Source organism: Penicillium oxalicum, chromosome VII (assembly GCF_001723175.1).
Source record: "Penicillium oxalicum strain HP7-1 chromosome VII, whole genome shotgun sequence".
In the NCBI taxonomy this organism is placed as follows: Eukaryota; Fungi; Ascomycota; class Eurotiomycetes; order Eurotiales; family Aspergillaceae; genus Penicillium; species Penicillium oxalicum.
The window spans coordinates 1,989,696-2,016,413 of NC_064656.1; the positions used below are offsets into that span (position 1 = coordinate 1,989,696).

At 53.8% G+C, this 26,718-nt stretch overlaps 7 protein-coding genes across 7 annotated transcripts; 4 read left to right on the plus strand and 3 right to left on the minus strand.

Annotated features, from left to right (window-relative positions):
• Positions 1-29: 29 nt before the first annotated feature.
• On the minus strand, positions 30-1,199 carry POX_g09182 (Inositol monophosphatase 2; the record flags this gene model as incomplete). Its single annotated transcript, XM_050117941.1, has 3 exons — positions 30-717; positions 786-957; positions 1,082-1,199. The coding sequence occupies 3 exons, from the start codon at positions 1,197-1,199 to the stop codon at positions 30-32; spliced, it is 978 nt and encodes a 325-aa protein (XP_049966085.1).
• Positions 1,200-1,865: 666 nt separating this feature from the next.
• Positions 1,866-3,179, plus strand: POX_g09183 (Protein HGH1; the record flags this gene model as incomplete). The annotated part of the gene is made up of 3 exons (XM_050117942.1): positions 1,866-2,078; positions 2,151-2,264; positions 2,352-3,179. The coding sequence occupies 3 exons, from the start codon at positions 1,866-1,868 to the stop codon at positions 3,177-3,179; spliced, it is 1,155 nt and encodes a 384-aa protein (XP_049966086.1).
• Positions 3,180-4,016: 837 nt separating this feature from the next.
• On the plus strand, positions 4,017-7,334 carry POX_g09184 (uncharacterized protein; the record flags this gene model as incomplete). Its single annotated transcript, XM_050117943.1, has 7 exons — positions 4,017-4,549; positions 4,640-4,698; positions 4,790-5,145; positions 5,214-5,573; positions 5,638-5,791; positions 5,857-6,370; positions 6,440-7,334. 7 exons carry the CDS (start codon positions 4,017-4,019, stop codon positions 7,332-7,334), a joined length of 2,871 nt encoding a protein of 956 aa, XP_049966087.1.
• A 530-nt stretch (positions 7,335-7,864) lies between these two features.
• On the plus strand, positions 7,865-10,227 carry POX_g09185 (uncharacterized protein; the record flags this gene model as incomplete). The annotated part of the gene is made up of 4 exons (XM_050117944.1): positions 7,865-9,220; positions 9,293-9,565; positions 9,633-9,722; positions 9,769-10,227. The coding sequence occupies 4 exons, from the start codon at positions 7,865-7,867 to the stop codon at positions 10,225-10,227; spliced, it is 2,178 nt and encodes a 725-aa protein (XP_049966088.1).
• A 1,045-nt stretch (positions 10,228-11,272) lies between these two features.
• Positions 11,273-17,615, minus strand: POX_g09186 (Fatty acid synthase subunit beta; the record flags this gene model as incomplete). The annotated part of the gene is made up of 2 exons (XM_050117945.1): positions 11,273-11,743; positions 11,823-17,615. The coding sequence occupies 2 exons, from the start codon at positions 17,613-17,615 to the stop codon at positions 11,273-11,275; spliced, it is 6,264 nt and encodes a 2,087-aa protein (XP_049966089.1).
• A 1,571-nt stretch (positions 17,616-19,186) lies between these two features.
• POX_g09187 (uncharacterized protein) lies at positions 19,187-19,717 on the minus strand (the record flags this gene model as incomplete). The annotated part of the gene is made up of 1 exon (XM_050117946.1): positions 19,187-19,717. One exon carries the CDS (start codon positions 19,715-19,717, stop codon positions 19,187-19,189), a length of 531 nt encoding a protein of 176 aa, XP_049966090.1.
• Positions 19,718-20,427: 710 nt separating this feature from the next.
• POX_g09188 (Fatty acid synthase subunit alpha) lies at positions 20,428-26,255 on the plus strand (the record flags this gene model as incomplete). The annotated part of the gene is made up of 3 exons (XM_050117947.1): positions 20,428-20,947; positions 21,036-25,969; positions 26,145-26,255. 3 exons carry the CDS (start codon positions 20,428-20,430, stop codon positions 26,253-26,255), a joined length of 5,565 nt encoding a protein of 1,854 aa, XP_049966091.1.
• Between the last annotated feature and the right edge of the window lie 463 nt (positions 26,256-26,718).

The following is a 26,718-nucleotide window of genomic DNA, read 5'->3' on the forward strand; positions in this document are numbered from 1 at the left end:
CGCCCTTGCAATTCCATCTGCTGATAGTCCTAATACTCCAGCCGACCTTGAATAAAACTCCAAAACTCCCGCACAATCTCCTCCTGACTCTCCCTCGGCGCACCCCGAATGGCCAAATACTTCCTTCCGTTCAACGAAGTCTGCCACCCATCCGGGTTCCCATCCACCATCATCCCTCCGGCCTCGACCAGAATCACCCACGCCGCACACACGTCCCACTCCCAACACCCGCCCTCCCAGTATACATCCATCGTGCCCTCGGCCACGGCACACATGTTCAGCGCCGCCGACCCCAAGCTTCGGAATGACCGGACCATGGCGCCCCCATCTTCTTTCGCTTTGCCCAATTTCTCAAACGTCCTCACCTTGGTCTCCCAGTTCGGCCCACTCCGGTCCGAGCCCCATTCAATCGCAACCAGCGCGTTCGACAATCCGGACAGTGGCTCGACCGCGGTGACGTTTCCCTGAGTCTTGAGGGGAAGACGAGTGCTCTGATTCCGGAAGGCTCCATGGCCGCGAATCGCGGACCAGAGGGTCTTGGTCGACGGGTTGAAGACCACGCCGACGGTGGGGATCCGATTGACGGCGAAGCCGAGGGAGACGCAGGCGTAGGGGAAGCTGTGGACAAAGTTGACGGTGCCATCGATGGGATCCACGATGAAGGTGGGCGCGTCGGTGAGGGGTTTCTTGGGATCATAGGTCTCTTCGCCGTGGAATCTACATGGGATTGGGGAATTAGCATGATTGTATACCTGGTATGCCTCTACGTGTATTTTGTGGCTCACGATAGCTGGGCATATAGGAATGAGATGGATAGACGGAACATGTCCATGTGAATGAGTAAGATGAAGAAGATGCCTACGATTGAAACATACTTGTAATCCGGGTATTTCTCCTTCAACGACGTCGAGATCATATTCTCCACGGCACGATCATATTCGGTGACGAGATCGGCGCCTGTCATGGAAGCAAAGCACAAAGACACGAAATTCCTGGCGTCAGTCTATGTCATCCACATGAAAGAATCCGAGACTAGCATGCATCATGATCCATTTTCAGTTCGAGAGAGGAAACCCCATACTATTCTTCTTCGAGCCAGGTCCGCTGGTATCGGGCAGAGCATTGTTGATGATGTCCCCGGCCTTGAAGGCCAGAGAGATGAGAAAATCATGGATTTCTTGTAGATTGGGACTGGACATGATGGTTGATGGACTTGTGCTTCAATGATTTGAAGCTGCAGCAGGGGAGCAATTGAAGGGAGACACGAAATCAAATAAAAAAGAGGTCACGACGACGAGATTAAAAGTTTGGGAAATTCACACTCCCCCGCGAACTGGCGGCCGGAGACGAGGCTCCTCCGGGGTTGGATGAGGGACCAGTGCGGGGGCAGGAGGGGTACTTTTTTATGCATACGAAAAGTGTACTGTGTGGAAGTATCATATCATTTCTTCAACAGTTGGACTTGTTTGGCCAACCATTGACACAGAAGTATAAATTTCTTTTTCATTCGAATTCCTCGAATTCCATTCCTCATCAGCAGTCTTTTACTGTAGATCCGTCGCAACTGTACCCTCCTTGTCCAGTCTCAATTCCAGTCCCTCGGTGACGTCGCCCCCCCCCACTTTGTCGCGGCAGAAAAAAAAAGTTTCGAGTCAACTCCGATCGGACTGGTATAGTTCACAGCTTCCACTGAACACACACGAACACAAACGCACACACCTCCCCTCCAGAATGCCTACAGAATTAGAAGAGGTGAGAGAGGTGATAATTCACCCAATATTTACATGCTACGGCTGATGCGCTTTTCTCTCTATAGCTGGTGGAATTCCTCCACCACGGCAACACCCAGATTCGACAGATTGGTAATGAACACCCCCCCCCCCGGAAGCACTCGACGACAGTCTGCGTCGTCTCTTTCGGATGTCCTCTTTTGCAATTGTGACGAGTATGATGCTGATCAGAGGGTGTCTCTAGCCGCCGAGAATCTTGTGGGCTTCTCCACCGCGCAACCGAATCTCTTCAAGGCGCATCAATTACTCCCCATTCGAGACTTGAAGCTGCTCGCCAAGGACTACACTGTGCGTTGGACCGGGATCTCAATGGTACCTGCGAAAGGAGACGCTTTTTTCGGCTGACACAAAACCGGCCAGCCTATTGCCAAAAATGCCTTGACTATGCTCATCAACCTTTCCAGCGACCAGGAGGTTCTCGAGTGCTTGGCCAGCGATGACGAGTTTCTCGGAGTCGTGCTGAGGAAGCTCATGGTCAGTACTTCAGTCGTGCCTCAGAACTTCCACCCTTGACACGTCATTGAAGTCTCCGGAAGACTAATTCTCCCTCGGCCTTGGTAGGACGTGAAAGAACCTAATGCCGACGAATTCACCATGCTGCTGGCCAATCTTGTCAAATCCCCGCACCTCAGCAAGCTCCACACCATGAAGCGCAAAGCGCCCTCTGATGTCTCCAGCTCCGAGAACGCCATCGATCAGCTGATGGACTGCTTCGTCAAGGGTGCTGAGGGCGGGTTGAACAAAAACGCCAACTTCGACTACCTATCCTACATTTTCGCCGATCTGTCGCAGACGGAGACGGGGAGAGCCTACTTCACAACTCGCCAGGAGTACGACGGAGTGGTCCCCATCACCAAGTTGACCGTTTTCACCGAACACAAGAGCGATATTCGACGAAAGGGGGTCGCTTCAACCATCAAAAATGTGGCCTTTGATGTCGCTTCACACCCCATGCTCTTCAGCGAAGACGGTGCCAACCTGCTTCCCTATTTGCTGCTCCCGATCGCCGGCCCGGAGGAGTTCTCCGATGAGGAGATGCTGTCAATGCTTCCTGATTTGCAACTCTTGCCGCCAGACAAGAAGCGCGAGAGCGACAACACCATCCTCACCACTCACGTGGAGACCCTGCTTTTGTTGACGACCACTCGCGAGGGTCGCGAGAAGATGCGCGAAGTTCAGGTGTACCCCTTCATTCGGGAATGTCATCTTCACGTGGCAGATGAGGAAGTGCAAGAGGTCTGTGATCGATTGGTTCAGGTCATCATGCGCGACGAGGAGGGTGAAGGGGACAAGACCGAGGCGGAATTGGCCAAGGCTCAGAAGCAGATTGAGCCTGCGCCCGAAGCCAAGGCCACGAACGAGGATGAGCAAGTGGTGGAGTTGTTCTGAGCGTGACATACCCTTTTCTTTTCTCTTTTTTTTCTCCCTCTCTTGATAGACCCATCCTTCGTGAGCCAAAAGTTCATACCACATTCTACGTGTCTCTGCGGGACTTGAATATACCATGTACACGCAATTACCGGCCAGGGCTCTGACGGGATAATGATTGATATAGACTTGCCCTGCTTGGATACCCTTGTTCGATTTGGAGGTCTCAGGTACCGCAGCCAGTATCTATGACTCGAACACTCAACCGTCGGGTGTGACACGACGTGCACTCGCCGAGTTACGCGAATTTTGCGAAGAAGAACTATGCGTCAAACGTATGAACCTCAAATGGTGATGCGATGTGCTGCTATACCATCGATAGCCGCCAGTCCGTAGTCAATGAGTCTATAAAACATCTACTCGCATAGAGCTATGTGTGAACTGCTTGCAAGGTGGAATGCCACTCTTTCCTTTTTTTTTCTTTCGTTTTTTGTTTTTTTTTTTCAAGAAAAAAAAACGAAAGACATCTCTAGTCTCCGTGTGAACTTCAGGTTGAATCTGTTCATCTACGTTGGCTATCGTTTCCAAACACGGCAGAGTGGGCTCAATTAAATCTCCGAAGCCGTCAGGGACAAGCTTCCCCGCCAAGTCGGACCGATTCGATCGAGATCTCGAACTCTGACGTCGACCCTCCACACGCGTCCGTCCGCGTCAAATCTTTTTCTGTCACCGACACAACGATGGAGACGAGATCATGAACACAGAGACCCGAACGTCTTGCTGAAACAGAGGAAGAGGGAAGAAAGGGAAAAGGTTCAGGGAAACCGCAATCGCGGGCCGCAACATTGCCGGCTTTTCATGTCGCGCACTCCACTGCTTCGGACGTCGCCCGCGCTTGGCTCGTCCTCATACGGGGCAGTTCGGATTCCGCAAGACGAAGAGAATGAACACGATCACGACAGGAGGGAGATACACGTTTCGCTGAGTGAGGACGAGTCTTCCGACGAAGTATCCCCCAGGCAGCTATCTCGGACCCGGGCGAATTGCGAGGATGGCGTCGGTGGTCCCTCTGGTGAAGCGCAACGACGATACCGGCGATCATCCCAATCGACGAAACCTTCGCAGTCTTCCAGTCAACGGCGGCGGCGGCGAAGAAGCAGTGTTCTCCATAGGGATGGACATAGTCGCCGACCATCGTCGGCCACGTCGGATGTGGGATTGGGGCCCGACTCCAAGTTCTCGTTCGCAACAGGGCTCGCGGTACCAGGAAGTCCGGTGTTGCAGGATACACTATCTTCCTCGCCGTGCATGACCACGGATGAGGAGGATGTTTTGGACACTGAAGACGAGGACACGAAACCATTCGATGAAGACCCCCCGGATAATTCGCCGTAAGTGTGGTTCTAAATTGGCCTGGAGATGTAACTCTTGGCGTTCTGGCTTGCAAGTCATGCATACATGATTGACAGATGAGTGGATAGATATGCGCAAGTACGCGCAAGCGTCCCGGCGACAGATGACATTACTCTTTCGATCAATAGTGAGTACTCGCCGTCGCTACGGGTCATCGAAATGGCCGGCCTCGAGTTCAACTCATGGTACGCCCACTGACATTATTCGTCCGTGTCTAGCACCTCGCATGTGGATCCTTTCGTTGCTCTTTTCCTTGACGGGATCGGCCGCGAATCTGTTTTTCTCTCTCCGTTATCCGAGTGTGGCTATCACGCCCATCATTGCACTGGTTTTGGTCCACCCTTTGGGCAAATCCTGGGATGTGCTTCTGAAGCGGTCAGATGATCCGATTGAGGTGTTCGAGAACGGCACACTGAGCCGCCGGGACTTTTTACTGAATGACACCAACATCGCGCATCTGAGCTGGCCGGTCAGATTGAGGCTTTGGCTTGGTCAAGGGCGGTGGAATGAAAAAGAGCACGCCTGCGTGTATATCAGTAGTAATGTCTCCTTTGGATTCGCTTTTGCTACCGATGTGAGTCATATATGCCTAACAACCACGCCAATATTTCGACGGTCAGGGCTGACAGCAGTCTTCCACAGGTGATCGTTGAGCAACACAAATTTTATCACCAGGAGGTGCCTATTCTCTATCAACTGCTGCTCATCATCTCGACTCAAGTTCTGGGATATGCATTTGCTGGACTGACCCGGCGATTTCTTGTTCGCCCTTCCGCCATGATCTGGCCCGGGACTCTGATGTCCACCGCCATGTTTTCGACCATGCACAGGTCCTCCAACAAGAAGGCGAATGGCTGGAGTATCTCCCGCTACAGGTTTTTTATCCTCGTGTGGGCGGCTGCATTCGTCTGGTATTTTGTTCCAGGCCTACTCATGCCGGCACTGAGCTACTTCAATGTGGTGACTTGGTTTGCGCCTCAAAACGTCGTGGTCTCCAATTTGGTAAGTCCTGTGTACGGGGCTTCTCTCCCTGAAAGATCCTCCAACGCCTCTCTGACGGACATAGTTTGGGGTGGCGTCTGGACTCGGAATGTTGCCATTGACATTCGACTGGGCTCAAATTGCCTACATCGGATCGCCCCTTCTCACGCCATGGTGGGCAGCGGCAAATATCGTCACCGGTCTGGTCGTAGTCATTTGGGTTATCGCGCCCATTCTGTGTCAGTGACCTATGGTTCCTCAATAGCATCGAAGATGTCGCTGACTGACTGGCTGATTACCACAGACTACAAGAATGTGCTCTTTTCCTCATATATGCCCATTCTCTCCACGGCAGTGTTTGATAATACCGGACGTCCTTATAACGTCAGCCGCATCCTGACGCCAGAGTTTCTCTTTGATCAGAAAGCGTACGAAGAGTACTCGCCGGTGTACCTTCCCATCACTTACGTTCTATCCTACGGGGTCCAGTTTGCCGCGCTGACCTCCCTCGTTACTCACACCGTTTGCTGGTACGGAAAGGATATCCTGCACCAAACGCGCAAAGCCTTCGAGGAGCGAAAAGAGGTCCCCAACGTTGAGCCTTATCAGCCTCTGACAACACGGGACGAATCAAACTCCCCTTCACAACAAAGTCGGGAGCCATCACGAGTCAGCTCTCACGATCCGGGCCGTGAGTTGCCTCTCGGGACAGAAGACGTGCATTGCCGCCTGATGCGACGCTATGAGGATGCTCCTCTCGCGTGGTACTTGATTGTACTGGTCCTCATGCTGGTCATTGCCACCTACACGGTCGAGCAGTAAGTTTGCGCCCCTCAACCCGTGACAGATTCGGGCCACCACTGATGAGGGGGTCTTTCCCGCCATAGCTACCCTGTCCATCTGCCATGGTACGGCCTACTTCTGGCTCTCCTCATTACGAGCATCTTTTTCATCCCTGTTGGTATCATCATGGCTGTGACCAACCAGCACAGCAGTCTCTATCTCATCTGCCAGCTTCTGTGTGGCATTGCGTTTCCCGGTCGACCAGTCGCCAACATGATCTTCGTGACTTACTCCTACATCAGCTCAGCCCAGGGCATCAAATTTTCGTCCGATCTCAAGCTCGGGCACTACATGAAAATTCCACCCCGCATCCTGTTCGCTGTGCAAATGGTCGCCACTCTGGTCTCCAGTTTGACCCAGATTGGCGTACTCAACTGGATGTTTGCCTACATCCCGGGTCTCTGTACCCCTCAAGCCCTCAATGGGTTCAATTGTCCCATTGCACGCGTTCATTTCAACGGCAGTGTTCTCTGGGGCGTCGTTGGACCCCAGCGCTTCTTCGGTCCGGGTGGCCTATATCGCCCTCTTGTCTGGGCGTTCTTGATCGGAGCCGCGGCGCCCTTTGCAGCCTGGCTTTTGGGGCGTCACAGCAAAAAGAGTTTCTGGCGAAAAGTCAACTTCCCCATCCTCTTTGGCAGTCTTAGTTGGATACCCCCTGCAACCGGTCTCAATTTCTCTATTTGGGCACTGGTCTGCTTCTTGTTCAACTATGTGATTCGTCGTCGCAGGACCGCTTGGTGGGAGAAGTACGCCATGACCCTCTCTGCGGCGTTGGACTCAGGTCTGGCCTTTGCAGTGGTGATTGTGTTTTTCTGTCTGGTATATCCCGGGTGGGTTGACGGGTTCAAGTGGTGGGGGACCGAGATCTATAAACAGGGTTGCGATTGGACGGCTTGCCCTTATAAACGTTTAGAACCTGGGCAAAAATTTGGGACATGAGACGATCGAGGGCATTGGGGGGTGCTTGGCACAGTTGGCCAATGCTGACGACTGATATGCTACATGAATATATGAATACAATGGCATGCGACTTCCGCTTATAGTCACGGCCCGATCATGTATTATACAGACTTTCTAAAATTTCAAATGATAACATAAGAACGAGCCTAGACAATTCCATGTTCTTTTCGGTCTCTGACTGCATGTAGCATATTTTTCAGGTACGCAAACTGTCTTGCGGCCTTTTTTCCAGATCAGAAATGACCGGGCAGCAGACACTGGGCGATGTTTGTTGACCGCATCCCGCAGTGACGAAGGCGGCAGCAGGTGAGGATTACCTAAGCGTGTCATCACTGCCCAGCCCGGGCCCGCGCTGGAACCTCCAACTCTCACCTCACCATCCGCCTCTTGTCCGTCTTCGTTTCATCAAGTCGACCCGGCCTCGTCTTTCCCTCGTTGGTGGATGCGCTGTAATATCGCTCAACGGATCAAAGCGGACGTGATCACTTTCATTCCTCACCACAGGGACCATGTCGACTCCAGGTAACGCCTCCAACGGCCCGACCCCAACCGGACCCAACGGCGGTCCTCCTCCTCCGATGAGGCTTCGCCGCCCCAAAAACGCCGGCGATCCTCTGGTCCGACCTAAGCGACGACCGGCGCGACCTCTTGGAGTTGCCCCCGGTGCCGGTGCGACTGTAGCCTCAAAGACCCTGCCCTCGCACCCTTCCTCTGTTCACGGCCCTGCGCCTCAGCCAAAGCTTCCAGCTACTCGACCGCCTGCCGCCCCGGATGCACGCTCCGTCAATGGATTCAGTGGACCATTGCTCTCCGAGAAATACGTTGATTACCCTCTCGTCACCACTCGGAAAGCTTTGCGCGAAGGACTCAAACATCACATTGCCCGTTTTGCCGCCAAGAAAGCCATTGATCCACGCGATGAATCCCAGTTTACACGACCCGTCCGACTTCATCGCCGCGACCCACGAGCTCGAACTCACGAGCATCACGGCCAGAAGATGGTCGGCCCTGATGGCCAGCAGTTGGATGAGGCGGAGCGAGAAGCTCTCGAGGCCCGCAAAGCCGCGCGGGAGAAAGAACGAGCGGAGAATTTGGCGCAGATCGCGCCATCAGTGGGATCAACGGCAAAGAGACCAAATGCACCCAAGCAGAAGACACAGCAGGTGTTCAAGTCGGACATGACCAAGGAGGAAATCGCCCGAGCTCGGATCAAGTACGAAGAAGCTCTGCCGTGGCACCTGGAGGACTTTGATAATCGCAATGTCTGGGTGGGCAACTACGAGGCTGCCTTGTCGGAGACATATGCCGTGATCGTGTTTGAGAATAACAAAATGCGAATGATTCCTGCCGAGAAGTGGTACAAATTCACTGCCAAGCAGCAGTTCAAGGCGTTGACGATCGAAGAAGCCGAGAAATTCATGTCGAAGCGCATCAAGGATCCGAGATGGTTCATGGAAAAACAAAAGGAAATTCAAGCGAAGAAAGAACTGGAGAGCTATGCCAAAATCCACAAGGTGTATGCCGGAAAGTCGGGCGGGATGTCGGGCAGGGAAGGCCTGGAGGCTAGCGAAATGGACTTTGAAGAGGACCGATTCGCCGATGACGAGGAGCATGCCGATCTGTTCAACGACGAGCAGGATGAAGATACAAAAGCCGCCGAGCGGCGTATCAAAGAAGACCAATTGAAGGCCAACGTCTTTGACCTGAAGAACGAAAAGGATTATGAAGATGAAGAAGAACGAGAGAAACGGGAGCGAGAAGCGCGCCGCACATTTGGCAAAAAAGTTCGCAAAGCTCTCAAGAAGCGAGAGCGAAACTTTGACTACAGCAGTGGCTCTGACGCGAATCCATACACGGACGAAGAGGTGAGAACGTATCATCTTTCAAACTATTGTTGCCGTACCGGTACTGACGCTATTTTTTTTCTCTTTCGGCAGAGCTCTGATGATAGCGAGGTGGAGCGACAAAAGGAAGAAGAGAAAGCCCAAAAGGAAAAGGAAAAGGATTCGGCCGTGTCCACCAAGGGCAGCAACACACCTTCTGGCCGACCCAAGCATACTGATGCCTTGAAAAAGCCCACCGGGTCTCGAAAGCGACTGGGATCCCCTGGCTCAGATGCAAGCGGTACTGACACCTCTCGAAAGAAGGCGAAGAACAAGCATCAGACCTCCGCACCCACTTCGCGTCCAATGTCCCCCTCTGCAGTACAGGTGAGCCAATCCTCTAGGTCTCATTCCCAGTTGTTGCATTTTCCGCCTAGACTAATCAATCATATAGCCTGGTAAGAAACGCATGCGAGATGATACTCCCGGCCTCACTGGCTCCGGCAGCGAGATCGATATCGACGCTCGATCTGGAGGCGAGCTGGTTGAAAATGGCAAATTCAAGAAACTGAAACTGATTCTCCCCCCAGCCGCTTCCCGTAGTGGCACCCCTCAAGGATCCCGAGCCACCAGTCCCGTTGCCGGTCACCAATTCCCTGGCAGCCGAGCTGCAAGCCCCGATGGCATTCGAGGCAAGTCTCTTCTCTCCTCTCCTCTCTCCCTCTTCGGTGACCCGTCTTCCGCACCCATTCCCAGAAGAGTTTTGCACTTTCTGGAAGGGCTATACTAATGCTCTCCCCGTGGAAGTCTCAGGCGCCGGCCGCTCCACTCCTGTCCCATCAAACCAGCCCTTCCCTACCCCGGCCGAAATCCACGCTGCGATTCCAGCCACTGGTATCACCAGTTCCGACCTTTTGCGAATCTTCCGCCCTCGTATTGGTGAGTCCAAGGAGAATCATCGCCGTTTCATTGCCATCGTGAAGGATGTTGGCTTGTACGGTAAAGAGGACCGTCTCCTGCGCCCTGGCACTTGGAAACCCACTCAGTAAACACACACACACCCCCCCTGTTACGCGGATGCGTCGATGAAGATGATCATCTAAGCACATTGCACGAGTTTGAGAGGTTCTAGATACGGGATTGCTATCCTTCTCATCAGGTCCAGACGGGAGTTGGGCGAATCGATTGGATTGTACGATTAGATTACCTTGTGCAATGAACAACTACCCTACCTCCGCTGTTGGTAGCCAAGGATTGATGGGTTAAAAAAGAAAAAATCAGACCCCCTTTGATGAATGAATACCAATCTATCAGGAAACAATCAGGCCAGTCAATACCTAGGTACAGCGCACTTTTCCTATACATAGGATGTCCGTCCACATCCCTCATGTCCCGTCCTAGTTTATCTTCATGTCCATGTTTCGATATATTGAATTACGTGGGACGACATGAACTTTGCTGCCGTCCGTCGCCCGGACACTCAATCAGACAACGACGTAGCGGCGTGGCTACGTCCTGTATGTAAGCCCGGGCTGTTGATGCTAATTGAGGATTTATTAGGTAGCACCTAGTCAGATGTGTAAATCCAAGGTACAAGGCAATTCATGACAATGTGTAATCAAAACACAGAGCGAACCCGACGTTCTATGAGGAATTTTTTGTTGAATTGGTCAAAAGTGTATATAGTCTAAAGAGCAGCACTTTGCAAATGTATTGAGAGCGAAAAAAAAGAAAAATAAAAAATGACGGGGATGGAAACGAAACAGCAAGCCAGAGAGACCAACACAGATATACATGCATCAAACATATAAGGATGAAAATTGGAGACGAGATCAACAGCGCCAAGTGGAGAAAAGATCTTTGCAGATAATAGAAAGACATATCACATCACACGAACCAAAGGGGGTGGAAGGGGCAGGCTTCGAAGGCCCATTCTAACGGATCAGATAAAATGTCGAGAGAAACCCCCTCCAAAAAGAAACACAACAATGACAAGTGCGACCCAACCGATCGCAATGGGGAATCACATCACACCGCAACAGACCAAGACAAAACAACGCACAAGTGCCAGAAAAAAAACAAGGAGGCGACTTCTTACGCCTCACGGGCAGCATTCTCAGTGCCTTGCTCGTACTTTTCCCAGTTGGCCAGAATGGCAGCAATACGGGGAGAGTTGGTGAGGCGGTACACATCCTCGAAGTACTCCTTGGTGATCTCGAAAGGACGGGCTGTGACGTTGGGAATGTACTTGCCGACAAGCTTGGAGGGGTCGATGGTGGTCTTGTTGATCTTCTTGAGCAGGAAAGAACGGAAGGGCTTGACGCCAGAGCGCAGGAATGTGCTGTGGAAGGGAACATCAATGCCCTTGAGGGGGATGGTGGCAAATCCACGCTCCAACTGGATGGGTCGAGGCTTGGCCTCGGTCTGCTTGACACACTCCTGGATAATGCTGACCAGGTGAGCCTTCAGATCCTCGAGAGACATGCTCTGCATGAGGGCAGGGATGTCGATGTTCTGGGCCTTGAGGAAGTTGAGCAGGTTGGTCAGGCAGTCAAGAGCGCGGAGCTGTAAGAAAAATGCATTAGAATTATGATCATTTCGAAAGGCGCGGACATGGGGCGGAGAAACGGGACAAAGAACTTACATCTCCAGCGGCGACGTATTGCATGTTGGCAACGTTGTAGTTGACAATCTCCAGAAGCCAACCGGTCTGCTCGGAAATAACCTCAACGACGTACTGCAGGGCCTGCTCGTTGAAGGTCTTGGAGATACGGCTAGGGTTGACAGCACACATGGAATAGTTGGAGCGACCCTGCTCGTCACGCTCGACAGCGACTTGCATGGTCAAACCACGGTAGAACACAACGGAGACCAAGCTCTCAATGGGCATGACATCGGCAAGTGCAGCCAGCGCGGAGTATTCACCAAGAGAGTGACCAGCAAAGCTGCTGTCGCGCTGAACCAAACCCTTGGAGCGCATGTCCTCGAAGCTGGCCTTCTCCATGAGGGTCAGAGCAGGCTGGGTGAACTGTGTGGCCGACAGGAGACCAGTGGGAGAACGGTAGGTGTAAGAAGCAGTGTTCTCATCAACCTCCTTGAAGATCTTCTCGGACTTGATGGAACCATCGGCGTTGACTGACTCGAAGGTCATGGCCATGTAGTTCTGGCGAATAGCCTTACCACGGGGGCCACCAAAGTAGACAGTCAGCTCCTTAGGATTGTTCTTGACAATATCGATGATGGAGAGGCCATAGTTCTCCAGGAAGTGACGGTCGGCACGGTCCCACACTTCACGAGCAACGGGGCTGCTGGCATAGAGTTCCATACCCATACCCTGTTCCTGAGAACCTTGGCCGGTGAAGACGTAGGAGGTCACGGGCTGCTCGACCTCAGCCTCACCGGTGAGGACCTTCTCCTCGGTCTCCTTGTTCATGGCCTCAACCTTGATGATCTTGCGACCAGCGATCATACCAACGTGCTGCAGCTTAACAGTGATCATGTCATTGGGCAAAACCATGCCAACGAGAGAAACTTGGAAGCCACGGACACGACCAATGTTGTTCTCGGCAGCCCAGGTCTCAACAAGCGAACGCACAGCGGCGCTGCTGTACATGCCATGAGTGATGGTGCCGGGCAGGTTGGCGTAGCTGGAGAAGACACGAGAGACGTGGATGGGGTTGTAGTCGCCGGACACACGGGCATAGGTTTCGTTGGAAGCCGGGGCGCGCAGTTCCAGAGCGGTCTTTCCAGAGAGCGGAATAGGGTTCTCAAAGTAGACAGGCTGTTCAATGGAGGTACCATTGCGCTGCAGGTAGTCAATGACGGGGTTACCGTGAGACACACCAGCCTCGTATTCGACAGAAGCCACCTGGATGACCTCCTTGGTAGGCAGCTCCAGAAGGACCTGACCGATGGTTTGAACGTTGCTGAAGACAGTCTGATTCTTGAAGCGGATCAAGGACTGGAGGCGGAAGGTAAGAGTCTGGCCCAAGAGCTCAGTTTCGGACTCATCCATGCGGAACCACTCCTTGGAGCGGAGAATAGCAACATCACGGCTGGTAGCGAGGTGGACCTGCATGGGCACCTCATCCTTACGCTGGAAGGTGTTCTCGAAGTCGGTGTATGCACCGCGGTACAGGAACTGACTGGTGACCTGCATAACGGGCTCGCCGTTTCGCTTCAACGTACCGCAGACCTCGACCATCTTACCGGATTCCTGGTTGATGACGGCATTGATCTGGGCAGTGGTGTCCAACACATCGCCAACCTTCAGAGGCTGAGCTCCAGGGAGCATCTTGAAGCCGTTAGACAGGTGAACCAGCTTGAGAAGATCGCCGTCGATGGTGCGGGGGAAGATTGGCTTGGTGATGGCCTTCCAGCCAGCAACGATAGCAAAGTCCATGGGAGCATAAACCTCCTTGCCGGGACGCTCAACGAAAGCCTCGCCAGTATTGCCAACAGCGTGAACGAAATCAGCAACAGCCTGGCTGGTGATGGTCTCACGACCACCGTCGAAGGTGGCAGTAGTAGGGGTATCGAAAGGCACGTTCTTGTCACCGAACCAGATACGGTAGTAAAACTCCTTGATGCGGTCATTGCGGTCTCCCATAACCTCGCGGATGGGAGCATAGCCAGCCTCGGGGTGGTAAGTGAAGAGGAAGGTCAGAGGGACGACACCACCTTCCGCAGTGCGGCCCTCGAACATACTCAGAGCAATTTGGCCATTCTCGTTCATCTTTGCCTCGACCGTCTTAACGAGCTTGCCGGACTGGTAGGGCTCGCGCACGCTCACGACAGTCTTGGCTGGCTCGTCGGGGTTGGTGATCTCCACAAAGAGGCCGGCGGTAGGAGCCACGACGCGCTTCATGGGGTTGGTCTGGAACCGGTGGCCCTGGACGAACACATCCGCCAAGAAAAGAGCGTGACGCCACGAGTAGGTCTTGCCAGCCAACAGACGGAGCCAGCGATCCGAGCTCGGCAGGTCGGTAGAGGACGAGGACAAGCGGAAGCTGATCTTGTTGGCCTCCTCGGAGACGGTGAGACCCTCGGCCTCACGCTCGTCCACATTGTCCACAAGCTTGCCACCAAAGTATTCAATGGTGGGGATCTTGGACTTGTCATTGCCGTAGACGTCGCGAAGCAGGCCGGCGATGTGACCATTATGGATACCATCCAGGATGTCCTTGACGGGCTCATCAATGACATTCGAGAAGCGAGCGGCCATGGGACCCTGCAGAATACACACACGGCCGACATCCTGGTCAACAACAGCCTCAAGGTCCTCGCTCTGCCAGAGAGAGTCCTTCTTGAAGAAGTATTCAAAGTTCTCGTCAAGAACAGGGACGAACGGCACGGGCTTTTGGCCACGGCGCTGGCAGAGCAGCAGGAAGTGGTGAACATCCTGGGCGTTAATCAGCTGCTTGGCGGCATCGGGGTACGCGGCCAGGATATTGTCGACGGCAGGGTAGGGGGTATCCAGCTCGGAGTAGTTCTGGAGAAGCGAAGCCTTGCCACTGGCGGTGGTGAAGCGCTCCTCAACACGGCGCAAGAAGTCGCCAGTCAGACGCTTGAGCGAGTCGTCGATCCAACGAGACTCGTGCTTAACGTACATCAAGTCGACCATGCGGTGGACAACTTCGGCGTAGGTCATGTCCTCAAGATCGACAGTTTCACCGGCAGCGTTGCGACCGAACCAGACCTTGGAGAAGTCGTCGTTAAGCTTCTTGATGATGTAGTTGCGCATCTTTTTCAATTCAGGAACTCGCTTAGCCTTGTCGAGCTTGAAAATCTTCTGGTCCATCTCCTGCCAGAACAACACACCACGAGTAGCGAGCTTGTGGATCGGCTCTCCCATCTCGGACAACACAGTGACAACGCCGCCGGCGGCACCCTTGTAGGTCTTTTCCCATTCATCATTGCCAACACCGGGGGCATCGGCAATAGCCTTCTTCGCATTCTTTGAGGTGTGAGCCTCTTTAGCAATCATCATGCGGCTACCAAACAAGCAACCGTCAAAAGGCATTGGGGGATAACCGTATTTGGCAGACCAGGCACCCGAAAGATAGGGGTAGGTATCCTCTGCGCCACCGAAGCCACTACCGGCAACCAGAACGATGTTGTCCTGCTTGCGAATACGGCCGTACATCTGGAGAATAGGCTGGTGGAAGTCCTCGAAAGAGTGGTGACCACCACCACGTCCACCAGTCCACTGCAGGATAATGGGGAACTTCGGGTTGGCCTTGGCGATATTGATAACCTGCTGGATAGCGTCACCAGAGCCGGGCTTGAAGGCAATGTGCTTGATTCCCAAGGTCTCAATGTACTCGTTGGCGACCTCGATGGAAGGCACACCGGCACCGATAGTCAGACCCTCAATAGGCACACCCTCGGCGCGCAGACGACCGATCAGAGGAATCTGCCAGGCCATAGCGCGAGGGTTGACGTAGATCAAATTGACGGTAATACCGCGTCCGGGCGGGATGACCTTCTCGATCTTGTTGAGAGCGGCAGTCATCGTCTTCGCATTGTAGTAACCACCACCAGCCAACTCAATGTGATAGCCCGCGTTCATGGTTGCAGCCACAAAGTCCCAGGCAACGGTGGTGGGGGTCATACCGGCCACCATAACGGGGGGGATGCCCAGAAGACGACTCATCTTGGTATCGACATAGGTCTCGCCAGTAGAAGTTTGCACCAGACGCGGGCCATGTTCTTTGACCCAGTCCACGGCGTATCTGACCGAGTGCTCATCCCGGTCGAAGAGCTCTGGCTTGTATCCAACCTCGGCGTTGGTACCATCCATTTCACCAGCCAGAATGACGCGAACACCAGTACCGTCCTTGTTGCGGTTCGTCAGAACACCCAAGCCAGAGATTCCACCGGGACCAAAGTCAACAATGTGGGTGGCGCCCGGGAAGACAGTGGCCTGCTCCCAGTTCACAGCATCGTGGGTGATCATGCGAATCAGAGCAGGCACGGCATTCTCATCACCGAGCTCGCGAAGGTCCTCGCCAGTCTTCGTGTTGAACACGGGGATCTGAAGGGATTTGGCGGGGATCTCGACCACATCTTCCAGGTCCTCCAAGATACGGTCGTAGGCGGAAGAGAGGTACTGGCTGTGGAATGGAGCAGTGATAGGCAGGAAGCGGTTGACAAAGCGGACCTTGCGCTGCGTGAATGGTACGCGGTTCTGGTCCAGTCCCGTGGGGGCCTTGACCTTGCGGAGACGCAAGTTCAGACCGTAGAGGGAGATAGGGGGGCCCGTCACGACGAAATTCCGAGCACTGTTGACGAGGGAGATGGCGATGTGGCGATCCTCGGGTAAGTGTTGGTTGGTAGCATCAATGTGCTCCTGGACCGCACTGAGGGACAAGTCGCGAATGGACAGCATGGGGGTCGGAGTGCCCTCACCGTTCTCGACCGAGTCTTGGAGCACGGAGGGGGCCAGAGAAGTGCGAGGATAGGCCTGCTGGCTGCGCAGACCGATCCAGAACAGCATGGTCAATGCATTGCGAGCAGCTTTGGCAAAAGATTCCCAGCTGGTCGCAGTAGCGATGGCGGCCGCGGTGACGACACCTTGGGAGTGACCAGTTGTACCACGGATGCGCTCCACGAGATCACCAGGCTGCTGTCCCAGGACCTTGCAGGTCACGGTGTAGTGAGCCAATTGGACGAGACCGATCAGGGGCAGACTGACGGGGGCCGACACGAGGTAGTCGGTATCTGGCTGGGTGTCTCGGTCTCGCAACCAGCGCATAATGTCGAGGCCCTTGGGATAAAGCTTGCTCGCCTCGGGCTCGCGAGACAGAGTCTGCAGAAGCTCCGCGGAGGACACGATCAGGTCCTCCACGAAAGAGGGGTAGGTCGTGTAGACGGTTCGCAGCTCGTCAAAGTACTCCTCAATGTTACCCTGGCCGCCAAACACGGTATAGATGCCCGCCGCGTCGTCTGAAGCCGCACGGAAGAGTGCCGAGTCGTACGGCTTGGTGGGGCGGTTGGCGGCCGCGCGACCAGCATAGTAGGCTTGAACGACCTGGTTCTTCTTGACCACAATGCTAGAGAGGGCAGCGGCCACGGCGTGGACGTCATTGCCGCGCATGAACGCTCTTTCGAATTCGTTCATGACGAGCTTCAGAACTTCCAAGTAGCTGCCTTGGGCGTCGTCCTCGCCCTCCTCGACCTCGTGAGCAACATGGCCAATGTAGCGGGCGACCAATTCCACGACGGAGGATGGCTCGTCATCCTGGGCCAATTCATCCGTGGGCTCGGGTAATGATGTGGTGAAACTGTCCTTCAGCTGGGAGGCATGGAAATGGAGCGAGGTGGGGACGAGGAAGGAGAACTCGAGAGAGCCGTGTGAGAGGATGAGTGGGCGCAGCGACTGCGAGGACCGAGGCGTGTTGATACCAGTCTGAGGACCGGTGGATGTGCCGTACATGGTGAAGGTCCTAATTTTCGCCTCTGATGAACCTGTTCCTTTTTTTTTGCCTCTGAAAGACCCGAGTGAGATGGGTCAACTGGAAAGTGAATTCTGGGGAGCGACAAGCTGTCAGTGAGGCTCCTGGTTGAGATTGAGCTTTCTCGTCTTGTTTCGACACCACCAAACAAAACGAACTACCACCGCAAGTGGCGCAGCAATTCAGCTGGCGTTCCTTTGGCGGGGGAATGGACTTACACAATATAGCCGTGTCGGCCACGAATGAAATAAATTAAATAAGGTAGGAGGCAGAATTCACACGAGCATCAACAGGTCAAAGGAAGGGAGACTGAGAGCAAGAGGGGGTGGGGGTTTGGAGAGTATTGAAAGGGGGAGAGTAGATGGAGGAGGGAAATGGAGGGGAAGGAGATGAAGCAGAAGACACGGAGTTGGGAGAAACGGAGAGATCTTTTGGCTCGAAGAATGTCTTGTCTCTCGCCGTATTTCCAGACCAGGAGTGGGCAAGCAGACCGCAGAATTGGTGGTCTGGTGGAACGGTGACTGTATGGGAAAAAAAATTCAAAAATTCAAATAAGCGGATTCGGGTGTTGAATTGAAGTGGCCCTGATCGGGTATAGTGTCGAGGGGGGACCCGCCCCAATACTCTGGCAGACCCCGCCCGACACGGCGGAAGAGCAGGGGCCTTGCGTGTAGTTTGCAGTACTGTACAAGTGGTATCTTAGGATCATCTTTTAACATTACTGATACAGACAGGCTAGACAGGGAGACGCACGATACATGGTGACAGAACTTTGTGCAATTCAACATTGATAAAGGACGGAGCACATAATGACTCAGATACAAATATGACTCCTCGTCGATCGACTGGGGAGTTAACAGAGAGCTCCAGATGTATAATCATACCTCATGATTGGATTGAGCATCGGGATCACAGCATTTTAATGCATCACGAAGCTTGAAAGCTGTGAGCCACACTCGGCAGATACATTACGCCGAGTAAGTCCACTGACGGGAGCACGGGTATGGATAAGGGAGGTCTTTCACCAAGCCAGAATGGCTGTCCAATTGCCGGGGTCCAACGAGGATTGGTCTGCGAGATGAGATTCGGCCGGTTCTCCAAATACCGGTAATTTATCAATAATTCGCACCTCGACCCATTTTTGAGCAGTACAGGACCGTACGTTCATCTTCGAGTGTCCTTGCAAATGAGTGCTTTTGTAGCAGAGAGGGAAAAGAAATTCACGCAGGTATATACGAACGCATCACGTACAGTAACTATGTACACAATTCTGCATCCAGTAGTGTAGTGAACGTACGTAATGTCCCCTGAAAATCCAGCGCGGCGGTCAACAAGGAATTGATACATTCGACATCTCTCATTGGTGCCTGGGGGCTAGAGTACTTTCGGTAATCGCTCGGCGTCGCTCTGCTCCGGCACGAGTGACGATCAAAGTCCCATGTTCTGTGTAATCATCATCTGCCGTATAATAGGGACCTCATCCAGTGTGAACATTGAACAGGCACAGATGGAATTAGAGGCTTCTAGCCGATCCCTCGCGGGCCGACCATACTCAATGGCGACGCCAAGACAGGATCTGGCGGAAGTCTCTTTGACCAAACTCCGATTGATCGGGTCTAGCGCGACGGGTCAATGGGGCATGGATGGAGTGTTGGGAGTGTCCCCATTGGTGGCAGGCGGTCTGCCAGGAACGGGCTCTTGTACCCGCCGCACGGGTGTTCTGATGAGCTTCCAGAGCCCCCCCAACGGCCTCACCACTTCTCCCATCCCTTCTGCCCGCGGTGCCCACCACGTAAGATGCACAGAGTCTGTAGCCAGAACTCCATGAGGGGAGAACTCTGGCCTGACCAGGTGGCTCAGAGTGTGTCTCCACGAAGGCTCGACTGTTCACGGTGACCCACTGGTCACGTCTTTTTCTCCCAACTGGTCTTCCGGATACTGTAAATATGGTAATTTCTCGGACACAATACAACATCATACCACAACAATGGGTTGCTGACAACTGTGTTGAGATTTCCATGAACCGACAGAGCTCATTTCCCGATACAGGCACATCAGCGCGCCATTCATTTTGTAGGGGCATATCAAACCCAATGGCTTAGACATATGCTGTAACCCCGATGCCACTTGACTCGGGAGGTCTTAGTGTTGAGCACCACGGCATCTAAGTGCATACATCTGGTGGAATCTCATCAAGCTTACATGCTGACCCGCTACGCCAAAGTGTCGGCTCTGAATCTCCGCGCGGCATGGATGATCAGCCGATCAAAAATTACCCCGAGGGAGGACATAATTACATACAGACGTACTTGGTATTACAGTACCCATCAGTCCCCATCCTCCTATCGAATGAGCCTATCGCGTTCCCACCTTTTTTTTCCTTCTCGACACTTTGGTTTACACTCCACCGAGTCCCATTCTCTAGCATCCTCTGGATTCTCCTCCCCCTCCTGCCCCTTCCCCTTCTCTTCCCTTCTGGTGATCATCTGGGACTCTATCTTCTACCACTTCCTAATACTCGTGTGCTTCCTTTTCCTGACCTCTCTCCCTCCTCATTTACCTCCTCATAGACCTCATTCTTCTCGCGGGCAAGAAGCGACGAGTCTCCCCCGTCGCGCCCGAATTCTGGACGCAATCTTTTTGACGACCTATCCTAATTACCGTTAAAAAAAAGTCGATTCGGCGTCTTCAGTGTTCAAACCTGTCGTTGATTCCCCAATTTTCCGTACATTCTCACGACTAGATACAACACACGCACACATTTCACACGCACACCTCTTGACACCACTCACCATGCGTCCTGAGATTGAGCAGGAGCTGGCTCACACCCTGTTGGTGGAGCTGCTCGCCTACCAATTCGCCTCCCCAGTCCGATGGATTGAAACTCAAGATGTCATTCTCGCCGAGCAACGGACGGAGCGTATCGTTGAAATTGGTCCCGCAGATACTCTCGGTGGTATGGCCCGCCGCACACTCGCCTCCAAGTACGAGGCATACGATGCTGCCACCTCGGTACAGCGTCAAATTCTCTGCTACAACAAGGACGCCAAGGAGATTTACTACGATGTCGACCCCGTCGAAGAAGAGCCAGAACCCAGCTCTGAAACACCTGCGGCTGCTGTCGGTGCTGCAGCTCCGGTGGCTGCGGCTCCTGCCGCCGCCGCCGCTCCTCCCCCCAGTGCTGGCCCGGCTGCCGCAGTGGAGGATGCGCCAGTATCTGCCGTGGACATCCTGCGGTCTCTCGTGGCCCAGAAGCTTAAGAAAGGCTTGGAGGAGGTGCCATTGACAAAAGCTATCAAAGATCTCGTTGGAGGTAAGCTTGCACAAGACCTGTGGCTATCGGGCTGGAACTCGGTTTTAATGAAGCATATACTAATGTTCGATTTTCACGCTTCTTTTAGGCAAGTCTACATTACAAAATGAAATTCTCGGAGACCTGGGTAAGGAGTTCGGCTCCACACCTGAGAAGCCAGAGGATACTCCGTTGGACGAGCTTGGTGCTGCCATGCAGGCCACCTTCAACGGCCAATTGGGCAAACAATCTTCCTCCCTCATTGCTCGCATGGTTTCCTCCAAGATGCCCGGTGGCTTCAACATTACGTCTGTTCGCAAGTATCTAGAGACACGGTGGGGCTTGGGCGCGGGCCGCCAGGACGGAGTGCTGCTGTTGGCCATTACCATGGAGCCTGCTGCTCGTCTGGGCTCTGAGCCCGATGCCAAAGCTTTCTTGGACACCGTGACAAACAAGTACGCTGCCGCTGCGGGCATCAATCTCTCTGCCCCTGCGGCTGGGGGTGACAGCGGGGCTGGCGGAGGTGGCATGATGATGGACCCTGCCGCCATCGATGCCCTCACCAAGGACCAGCGCGCCCTCTTCAAGCAGCAATTGGAAGTAATTGCTCGCTACCTGAAGATGGACCTGCGCGCTGGTGATAAGGCGTTTATGGTTTCCCAGGAGAGCCAAAAGGCTCTTCAAGCTCAGCTTGACCTGTGGTCTGCTGAGCACGGTGACTTCTACGCCTCGGGCATCGAGCCTTCTTTCGATTCCCTGAAGGCTCGCGTGTACGATTCGTCCTGGAACTGGGCCCGCCAGGATGCTCTCAGCATGTACTACGATATCATCTTCGGTCGTCTTCAAGTCATTGATCGTGAGATCGTCAGCCAGTGCATCCGCATCATGAACCGTTCCAACCCTCTGCTCCTGGACTTTATGCAATATCACATCGACAACTGCCCCACGGAACGCGGCGAGACGTACCAACTCGCCAAGGAGCTGGGACAGCAGTTGATTGATAACTGCAAGGAGGTCATGGATGCGGCGCCCGTCTACAAGGATGTGGCCGTTCCTACCGGCCCTCATACCACCGTGGACGCCCGCGGCAACATCAGCTACGAGGAAGTGCCCCGTGCCAGTGCCCGAAAGCTCGAGCATTATGTCAAGCAGATGGCCGAGGGCGGCCCCATCTCGGAGTACAGCAACCGGGACAAGGTTCAGAATGATCTGAAGAACGTGTACAAGCTTATTCGCAAGCAACATCGCCTGTCCAAGGCCACCCAGCTTCAGTTCGACTCTCTTTACAAGGATGTGCTTCACGCGATGAACATGAACGAAAACCAGATTATGCCCCAGGAGAACGGCTCCACGAAGAAGTCTGGTCTGAAGCGCACCGCCGCCCTTCGCCCCGGCAAAGTGGAGACCATCCCCTTCCTGCACCTCAAGAAGAAGTCCGAGCATGGCTGGAACTACAGCAAGAAGCTTACTGGGGTCTACCTCAACGTCTTGGAGTCTGCCGCTCGTTCCGGTCTTTCTTTCCAGGGTAAGAACGTGTTGATGACCGGTGCCGGTGCCGGGTCCATTGGTGCCGAAGTCCTGCAAGGTCTGATTTCTGGTGGCGCCAAGGTCGTCGTGACCACCAGTCGCTTCTCCCGTGAGGTGACCGAATATTACCAGGGCATGTATGCTCGCTTCGGTGCTCGAGGCTCTCAATTGGTTGTGGTGCCCTTCAACCAAGGTAGCAAGCAGGATGTGGAGGCCCTTGTGGACTACATCTACGACACTAAGAAGGGTCTCGGCTGGGATCTCGACTTTGTTGTGCCCTTCGCTGCCATCCCTGAGAACGGTCGCGAGATTGACTCAATTGACTCCAAGTCCGAGTTGGCCCATCGTATCATGTTGACCAACTTGCTCCGCATGTTGGGATCTATCAAGACCCAGAAGCAGACCCACGGCTTCGAAACCCGTCCCGCGCAGGTGATCCTTCCTCTGTCACCTAACCACGGTACCTTCGGTAACGACGGCCTGTACTCCGAGTCCAAGCTGGGCTTGGAGACTCTCTTCAACCGTTGGTACTCTGAGAGCTGGGCCAACTACCTGACCATCTGTGGTGCTGTCATCGGTTGGACCCGTGGCACTGGTCTGATGAGTGGTAACAACATGGTCGCCGAAGGTGTTGAGAAGCTGGGCGTTCGCACATTCTCTCAGCAAGAGATGGCCTTCAATCTGTTGGGTCTCATGTCCCCCGCTGTTGTCAACCTTTGCCAGGTCGATCCCGTGTGGGCCGATCTTAACGGCGGTCTGCAGTTTATTCCCGACCTGAAGGGCACGATGACTCGTCTCCGGACCGATATCATGGAGTCCAGCGACGTTCGTCAGGCCGTCATCAAGGAGACTGCTATTGAGAACAAGATCGTTAACGGGGAGGATAGTGGTGCTCTGTACAAAAAGGTCGTTGCCGAGCCCCGTGCCAACATCAAGTTTGACTTCCCCAAGCTCCCCGACTGGGAGAAGGAAGTGAAGCCTCTGAACGAAAACCTCAAAGGCATGGTCAACTTGGACAAGGTTGTCGTTGTCACTGGTTTCTCCGAGGTTGGACCCTGGGGTAACTCCCGTACTCGCTGGGAGATGGAGGCCTATGGCAAGTTCTCCCTTGAGGGCTGTGTTGAGATGGCCTGGATCATGGGTCTGATCAAGCACCACAACGGCCCCCTCAAGGGCAAGGCATACTCTGGCTGGGTTGACGCCAAGACTGGCGAGCCTGTTGATGACAAGGATGTCAAGGCCAAGTACGAAAAGTTCATCTTGGAGCACACTGGTATCCGTCTGATTGAGCCTGAACTGTTCAAGGGCTACGATCCCAAGCAGAAGCAGCTTTTGCAAGAAATCGTCATTCAGGAGGATCTCGAGCCATTTGAGGCCTCTCAGGAGACCGCGCAGGAGTTCAAGCGTGAGCACGGAGACAAGGTCGACATTTTCGAGATCCCCGAGTCTGGCGAGTACACCGTCCGCCTGCGCAAGGGTGCCAACCTTCTGATTCCCAAGGCGCTCTCCTTTGACCGTCTTGTCGCCGGTCAGGTCCCCACCGGTTGGGATGCCAAGCGTTACGGTGTCCCCGACGATATCATCGAGCAGGTTGACCCCATCACTCTGTACGTCCTGGTCTGTACCGCCGAGGCCATGCTGTCTTCCGGTATCACCGACCCCTATGAGTTCTACAAGTACGTTCACTTGTCCGAGGTGGGTAACTGCATCGGCTCTGGTATTGGTGGTACCCACGCCCTGCGTGGTATGTACAAGGACCGCTACCTAGACAAGCCCGTGCAGAAGGACATTCTGCAAGAGTCCTTCATCAACACCATGAGCGCTTGGGTCAACATGTTGCTCCTGTCTTCTACGGGTCCCATCAAGACCCCTGTCGGAGCTTGCGCCACCGCTGTGGAGTCTGTTGACATTGGTTACGAGACCATTGTCGAGGGTAAGGCTCGGGTCTGCTTCGTTGGTGGATTCGATGACTTCCAGGAGGAAGGCTCGTACGAGTTCGCCAACATGAAGGCCACAAGCAACGCCGAGACTGAATTCGCTCACGGTCGCACCCCTCAGGAGATGTCCCGTCCTACTACTACTACTCGTGCCGGCTTCATGGAGTCGCAGGGTTGCGGTATGCAGCTCATCATGAGCGCCCAGCTGGCCCTCGACATGGGTGTGCCTATTCACGGTATCATCGCTTTGACCACCACCGCTACCGACAAGATTGGCCGCTCCGTCCCCGCGCCTGGCCAGGGTGTTCTCACCACTGCCCGCGAAAACCCTGGCAAGTTCCCTTCGCCCCTCTTGGACATCAAGTATCGCCGCCGTCAACTTGAGCTGCGGATGAAGCAGATCAAAGAATGGCAAGAGTCAGAGCTCCTCTACCTCCAGGAAGAGGTCAATGCCATGCAGGCCCAGAGTGACTCGTCTTTCAATGCCTCAGAGTACATGCACGAGCGCGCTCAGCACATTGAGCGGGAAGTTGTTCGTCAGGAGAAGGATGCTCAGTTCAGCCTGGGCAACAACTTCTGGAAGCAAGATTCGCGCATCGCTCCCCTGCGTGGCGCCCTTGCCACTTGGGGTCTCACTGTCGACGATATCAGCGTCGCTTCCTTCCACGGTACCTCGACTGTGGCCAACGACAAGAACGAGTCTGATGTTATCTGCCAGCAGCTCAAGCACCTGGGCCGCAAGAAGGGTAACGCCGTCATGGGTATCTTCCAGAAGTATCTCACTGGTCACCCCAAGGGTGCTGCCGGTGCCTGGATGTTCAACGGGTGCTTGCAGGTCTTGGACTCTGGCCTCGTGCCCGGTAACCGCAACGCCGATAACGTTGACAAGGTGATGGAGAAGTTCGACTACATCGTCTACCCTAGCCGCAGCATTCAGACCGATGGCGTCAATGCTTTCTCTGTGACCTCGTTTGGTTTCGGTCAAAAGGGTGCTCAGGTCATTGGTATCCACCCCAAGTACCTGTACGCTACTCTTGACCAGGCTCAGTACCAGGCCTACAAGACCAAGGTCGAGTCCCGTCAGAAGAAGGCTTACCGCTACTTCCACAACGGCCTGATCAACAACAGCATCTTCGTGGCTAAGAGCAAGGCCCCCTATGAGGATGCCCAGCAGAGTCAGGTCTTCCTCAACCCCGACTACCGTGTCAGTGTAGACAAGAAGACCTCCGAGCTGAAGTTCTCCACCACTCCCCCCAAGGCTGAGGAGCGGGAGAGCACCCGCCAGATGGTCGAGTCTCTTGCCAAGGCCCACGCTGCTGGCGGGAATTCCAAGGTCGGAGTGGACGTTGAGAACATCGACGCCATCAACATCTCCAACGAGACTTTTGTCGAGCGCAACTTCACCGAGGCCGAACAAGCGTACTGCCGTAAGGCTGCTTCTCCTCAGTCCTCCTTTGCTGGTCGCTGGAGTGCCAAGGAAGCTGTGTTCAAGTCGCTCGGTGTCAGCAGCAAGGGTGCTGGAGCCGCCTTGAAGGATATTGAAATTGGAAGCGACGCAAATGGCGCTCCTATTGTCAACGTAAGTCTTTTTCCCCTTCTTTTGATTTTCTTCTTTTGATTTTTCTTACTGTTTCTTTTCCTTTTTTTTTTTTATCCACGTCTCTGCCTCGGAGGAATTACCGCTTTGGTTCCCTCTGAGCGGCCCCGCCAGAATTGATTTGATCAACAACGCTAACGGAAGATCCTCGATTTAGCTCCACGGCGCCGCCGCTATCGCCGCCAAGGAAGCCGGTGTCAAACAAGTCACTGTTAGTATCAGCCACAGTGACACTCAAGCCGTCGCGGTCGCGGTTTCGCAGTTTTAAATTACGCAGGCCAGAAAATTCGGTAGCCTGCAAACCTGACCAATAACCACAACAAGGCAGGCCTCTGGGATATTAAAACGGATGTATAGATGGTCTTTGCGATTTCCTTTTTCTTCCTCCCCCTTTTCTTTTTTTTTTAATGCTCATGTAATACGGTGGGAGGGATGATCCTGCAATGCGGTGCTGATTTTGTTGTGACGTGATACCTGATGTTTCTTTTTTTTTTGCGTTGTTGAGTACCTGTCTCATCCGGTTATTTGAGAGAGTACATCTTATTATCTTGTGGTTGGAGGCGGTACACCTACACACCAACTGGAAGAGCGGACCCTGCGCTCTCAGAAAAGAGAAAGGGCATTAGGGGAATGTACTTTTTGATTCGGCAGTTCGAAGACTCTTTTTCTTTCCATGTTATTTGTTTATTTTTTGTTGGATAAATCATTTAGACTCTATGATTGTGGCTCCG